General features: G+C 44.0%; 1 protein-coding gene across 1 annotated transcript in view; it reads left to right on the top strand.

Annotated features, from left to right (window-relative positions):
- Window positions 1–1,197: 1,197 nt before the first annotated feature.
- SMG1 (SMG1 nonsense mediated mRNA decay associated PI3K related kinase) overlaps window positions 1,198–6,168 on the top strand; it is a 72,560-nt gene continuing 67,589 nt past the window's right edge. Inside the window, exon 1 of the mRNA XM_053366100.1 lies at window positions 1,198–1,596. Within this exon, the coding sequence (XP_053222075.1) occupies window positions 1,499–1,596 (98 nt within the window). The 5' untranslated portion in view covers window positions 1,198–1,498. The remainder of the gene's footprint in view (window positions 1,597–6,168) is intronic.

The following is a 6,168-nucleotide window of genomic DNA, read 5'->3' as shown; positions in this document are numbered from 1 at the left end:
AGATGCTGGGTTTGGGGAAATCTCATGGAAGAATCCTGAAGATTCATTAGGAGCTACATTCATGTATCTAGCTTTTACTTCCCTCCCATTCCAAGTTGATAGTTCTAGTCATATGAAATCAACAAGGTTCAGAAAGTGGCAACCAAAACGATCAAGGGGGCAGAGCAACTTCCCTATGAAGAAAGGTTGCAGCAATTTGGCCTTTTTTAGTTTAGAGACAAGGAGAGTAGCAGGTCACATTGTAGAAATGTATGAAATTATGCACGGCACAGAGAAAGTGGAAAGAGAACTTTTTTCTCCCTGTTTGATAACACTAGAACCCATGGATATGTAAGGAAGCTGAATATTAGAGCGGTGGTCTTCAACTGTTCCACTTCTGACTCCTAACCTGCAACACAGAACCCACTTTCACATATTCACTTTTCAATTTATACTTAACAGTCCTTATTGTTGTTTATTAGATTCATATCCTGCCTTTCCTCCCAAAGGAGCTCAGGGCAGCGAACTTTACTATGGAATTGCCCAATGGGTGGAAGACCCCACAGCCCTGCTTTGTGCTGAATTTGAACGTATTTCCTGACCCAGCACCCTTTTCTCCTCCTCCAATTTATTGAATATATACACTGCCCTATGCCTGTAGATCTCAGGGTGGTTCATAGAACAAAATCAAAATATAAAACCACAAAATATATAATCAAAATAAAAACCACCACCCAATAACACCCCAACCACATTTTAAAAGGGGCTGTCCCTGATGACGCCAGTTCTGCTTGCAGATGCCCATATGGACATTTTGGAGGGGTTGCAGTACTGACACACGTTTAAGATGTTTGCACTGACGGTGACTGTATCCTAATTATTTTTGCTCTTGGCATTGCTTAAATACTATTTTTCGGTTTATTGTCTGTATATTCCTCTCTGACATTTGTTAAATATGTCCATTATTATTATTATTATTATTATTATTATTATTATTATTATTATTATTATTATTATTATTATTATTATTATTATTATTCTGACAGCTAGAGAGAGCTGTGGCTGCCATGCCCTGAGCAGAGAGGTACGAACGGGAAGAACCCAACCCGCCCCTTCTCCTCTCACGACTCAGCCAGAGCAGCGGCCGTCCCATGATGCTCCGCGGCAGGCGATCACCTCGGCTCGTCTCGGCCTGCGTTCCCGGCATGCCGCGCGCGGGCCCTCGCCTCAGCCTGCTGGAATCAGGCGGCAGCAGCAGCAGCACTACTAGCAGGCGGGGCCGCCGTCGCTGTCGTCGCCTCCTCCTCCTCCGCCTCCCCGCCTCCCGTGTGAGACAGCAGGAGGAGCGCCCGCCGCCTCAGGAGGAGTAGCCACCCCGCCGAGCCGCAGTAGCCGCTCGCCTCCATTACCGCCGCTCTTCTTGCTGCTGCTGCTGCTATTATTGTTGTTATTGCCTCCTCCCCCTCCTTCCCCTGCCGCCGCCGCTTCCCCGGCCGGCCATGCCGTCTCGGGCAAGGTAATGAGCCGCAGAGCCCCGGGGTCTCGGCTGAGCGGCGCTTCTTCCTCCGGCACCAGGCAGCACTATCACCAGCGGAGCTGGAATGACTGGCAACCCAGGTGGGCGAGCGGGTGTCTTCTATGGCGGCGGCGGCGGCGCGGCCTAGGGTCTGAGGGCAGCGTGCGGGTGCCTCCCTCGCTCCCCTCAGCCTTGGCAGGGGTCGGGCCAGGGAGGAGGCCCTGAGGCAGGAAGGGAGCCGGCCGCCCGGGGTGGGGGTTGAAGGAAAGTTGCCCTCTCATGCGCCCACCCGCCTTCACGGCAGGGCTCGCCTGGCGCGGCCTAGCGCGGAGAGGGAGAGGCTGGCCGCTTCGGCCCGTGTTGGGGATCGTCGGAGCGGGGAGGAGGAGGTGGCAGGAGACGGGGGAAGCCCTTGCAATGCCTCTCCCTCGCGGCCTACGCGGGAGGGAGGTCGCGGGGCTTCTACTACTACTGCCGCCGCTTCTTCGGGTTGGTTTTGAGGCCTAGGGAGGTTTAAAGCGGGTGGGCAAATGTGTGTGTGGAATCCCACCCCATTTCTTCCTCTGTTCCTTTCTTATGTCTGTGTCTCTCCACCTCCACCCTTGTTGGCAGGGCCTCCGTGGAGATACTGGTTCCGGGTACGTGTGTGTGCGGGGAAGTTTGCTTTCACTCTCTCTCTGCATGTGTGTGACAAACCCAGTGCGCTGGTTGGAGGTAATAGGCCCCGTGCGTGGTGGGGTTTTCCTAATTCATAGACCTTTTTTTTCTGGGGTGGGAAAGAGGATTTGGCATGGGGTGGGTGGGAAACTTGTATATTGGGGGGAGTTTTTGTACTAAGAGGTCCTGCCTAGGAGGTTGAACTCAGTGGCTTTTATGTACCATCCCATCCAGATGTGATTCTACGAGTGGGTGGGATAATTTATAGAGAGGCACACACCCCTCCTTGCCAGTTGAGGAATAATAAATATTAATGGGCTCTGCAAAAGCTGATGCCATAACAAATGCTGCAGTAGAGCAAAAGCATGAAATACAGCATTTATACCCAAAGTAGAGGACTTTGGGTTGGGATAGGTAACCTATGGCCTTCCAGATGTTGCTGGACTCTCAACTAAAATCATCTCTGGCCATGCTGGCTGGAGCTGATGGGAGTTAGGATCCAGCAACATCTGGAGGGCCACAGCCTTCCCAGCCCTTGCGCCAGGTACTGTTTCCATGCACGTTCCCATCCTCTGCTTCTGCTGTTCTCCTTTCTATGATTGATGGAATTTGAATTAATTGTTCATTGGATGCCTTCATCCACTGGGTTAATTTCACAGGACTTTGGAGTTGCAACTTTGTTGTCTAGATGGTAACTTGTTGATACTGTCTAGACATAAGGAAGGCCTGGTGACTTGTGTCAAGGATTTAGTGTCTAGTTCAAAATGCATTTACAGTACTTGAAAGGGTTTGTAACTATTAACTCTTAAATTTGGGTTTTTTAGATTGCTTATGATGCTGTTAGATTTTACATTGAATCTAGTATTTTAAATGGGTGATAAAATTAAATCCTTAATGGTTCGGATTTTCTGTTTTTAATTTTAAAATTTGTCATAATTTGGTCTAATATGTTCACTATACTTAGGTACTCAGGACGTATCTTTTCACTTGCGGCACATTGGTGCATGTAGGCTGTGGTGCTATACACACTTATTTGAGTTCTGTTAAACTCTAGGACTTCGGAATAGATGTTTATAGGGTTATATTTGTATCGATGTTAAAGAAATGGATGTGAGGTGATAATGTCATGTACCTAAATGATGGTAATATTTATTTATTTTATTTATTCCACAACATTTATATGCTGCTTGTTTGTTTTAAGACCTCTAAGCAGTTTACAAAAAATAAACATTGGTTCTGTTCCATATTTTCAGGTATGTAAAAATAATAGTTCAGTTTTGCTTGTCAATAATATTGAGATAAATCATTTGACATCTCCATAAAAGGCAAATGAGTTTTGTACTGCAAATTAGTATCCAAGAAACTACAGTGGTACCTCAGGTTAAGTACTTAATTTGTTCCGGAGGTCCGTTCTTAACCTGAAACTGTTCTTAACCTGAAGCACCACTTTAGCTAATGGGGCCTTCTGCTGCTGCTGCGCTGCCGGAGCCAGATTTCTGTTCTTATCCTGAAGCAAAGTTCTTAACCTGAAGCATTATTTCTGGGTTATTGGAGTGTGTAACCTGAAGCGTATGTAACCTGAAGCGTATGTAACCCGAGCTACCACTGTACTTGGGCATGGCCAGTGTGGTTTTTTGAGCACTAAGAAGAGCAGGTCCCCATTTCATACCACAGTCTGCTCATGAAAGTCCCCTCAGTTTAAAAAATGATTTGCTATGTGACATGTGGGGTTACTGTTAAAAAGAAACATGTTAGTAGTTTTTTTCTTCTTCAAAAAAACTGGATACTTATCTCTTGGTCTCTAATTTTCCCAGTAGCATTTATTTAGTGGTGTAGTGGTTAGAGTGTTGGACTAGGACCAGAGAGTCAACAATAGAGAGTGCAGGACATGAGATTGCTCCTAAAGCCAACACTGCTAAACCGCAACATAGAGGGGTTTGTTTGTAAGGCAACAATAGTGTTAAACAGAATGTTGCTAATCTTTTTGAATAATGGAAAGAGAGAAGTTATAAATTAATGATGAGAGGCTAAACTGAAGGCACTGTATAAATAAAATTGCCTCAATGTCATAATCGCATTTGAGAAAAATCACTTAAAATAATCGGTCCGAGAATCAACTTCATCCTTTCAGATACGTAAATGATACAGCTAAGATACACAGCACTCCAGTTTGAATGTATTGTAAATGAAGACAGAATGCCTCTGTCATTCAGGATAAGGACTTAAGGTGAATTGTCATAGCTTTTTTTGTGGAGGCTTATTCTGTGGATGTAGATTCAATTCCAGACATCCCTAGGTAGGGCTCCAGGAGTTGCTGCTGTCTGAAACAATGGCAAGGTGTTTGATAGTAGATGTTAGTGACTACTAGGCTGGGTGATATGTCAGTAAATCATCCAAAACTGGTTTGAAGTCCATATCATGATACTGGTCTCATAATTTTTGACCTGGCAATATACATGTGTCTGTGCTATGCAAAAATCACAATGTGGGGAAAACCGTGGAGCCAGCCAATGCAGCCCTTGTTAATTCTGTCGGCTCAGCTCTCCCCAACCTCCTGCAGGGGGCAGCAAATCACAGGCGCAAGCTCCGGAAAAATCACAATGTGGGAAAAACCAGGAAGCCAGCCAACACCTCTACATAGCTCCATCCTTATTTCAGACATCGTGATATATTGGTATATCGCTATGTTTAGCTGATGATATATTACAATGTTGAAAACCAGTGACATGAAATAAAAATATAAAAATTTAAAAATTTTGAGGCTGTGGGGAGGAAACTTTCCCCAGGAAAAAAATGGAAATTTTGGGAAACATTGAAAATATGTGCTGTACTTTCTTATCAGACTTAAAGGTAGTTTCCTGTTTTAACAAAACAAAAGGTATCATTTCTTATATAAAATTCTTGTAATATTAATTTATTGTATTTTAAAATATGTTTTATTACTTGCGAACAACCTATCTATCTATATATGACCCACTCTTCTTACTGGAGCTTATGCCTAGTAAGCACACATAGGATTGAATCCTAAAAGGATAAATACCTTAGTTTTGCAGCAGGGTGTCTTCCCAAGAATCCTTTGATGGTAGAGGTGAAAAGTTGACCACAAGGGAGGGACCAAGTCAGAAGGACAGCTTCCTAATATCTCCAAATTAGGTCACCAGAGAAGACAAGCAGCAATTCATGAACAATGTAGGCCCTTTGTGTTCCTTTCTTGAAAAGGGCAGCACCTTTTAGGTGCAGAAATACGTACTGGATATCACTTGACTTGTTGTAGACATCTACAATCTTCAAAGAAATTATCAGTCTCTAATCTCTTCATACCATACACTTTGAGTGGGTAAAACATTGTCTTAGGCAGCCTCCTAAGTTCTGCTCAAGTGAGAAATACTAGAGAATGCTTCACTTGATATGGTTAATCTCCATGTTACTACATTGATAGAAGGGACTTTGGGTAATGTTGTGAAGAGGGCCATTTGTGTGGTGAACTTTTCAATAAACTATTGATAACTCACCATAACTATTAACCATCGAAATTGCATTCCCACTAAAGGCTCTAGCTTAAATTCCAGGCATTTCCAGGAACATTTTAAGTTTGCTACCTTTTTGCTGGCCCTCTTCCTTTAATTGCAGCCTGGCACAGGTTATACAGGTGAAGTTTTTCTTAGAGTGGAGAAAAGCAATGGGAAAAGCTTCTTCTGCTAGTTTCCTAATTGTCAAGCTGCTGTCAAAGGCACAGGAGCAGTACCAGTTAAAAAAGAAAGAAAATGGTAATTGATCCTCATACATAACTCACTACTACTTCTTCACTCTGTTATGCCTTATTACATATCTTTTGATGTCCTCTGTTGCTGCCTTCCTCTTTTTAGCAGCTTCAGGACTTCAGGAAAGCCTTTTCCATCTAGAAAATTCAGCTGCATGCCTCTTGGCTCTGCATATGGTTTCCCTCTTCTTTTGCAGTCATGGTTGTCGGTACAATATTTGCTATGGAAGCACTTTTCCTTCTTCCATAGATAATT

The sequence above is a fragment of the Podarcis raffonei genome, chromosome 14 (assembly GCF_027172205.1).
Source record: "Podarcis raffonei isolate rPodRaf1 chromosome 14, rPodRaf1.pri, whole genome shotgun sequence".
Taxonomy (NCBI): domain Eukaryota; kingdom Metazoa; phylum Chordata; class Lepidosauria; order Squamata; family Lacertidae; genus Podarcis; species Podarcis raffonei.
The sequence above is the reverse complement of the archived record's forward strand: the minus strand, read 5'-3'. Positions and strand labels throughout refer to the sequence as shown.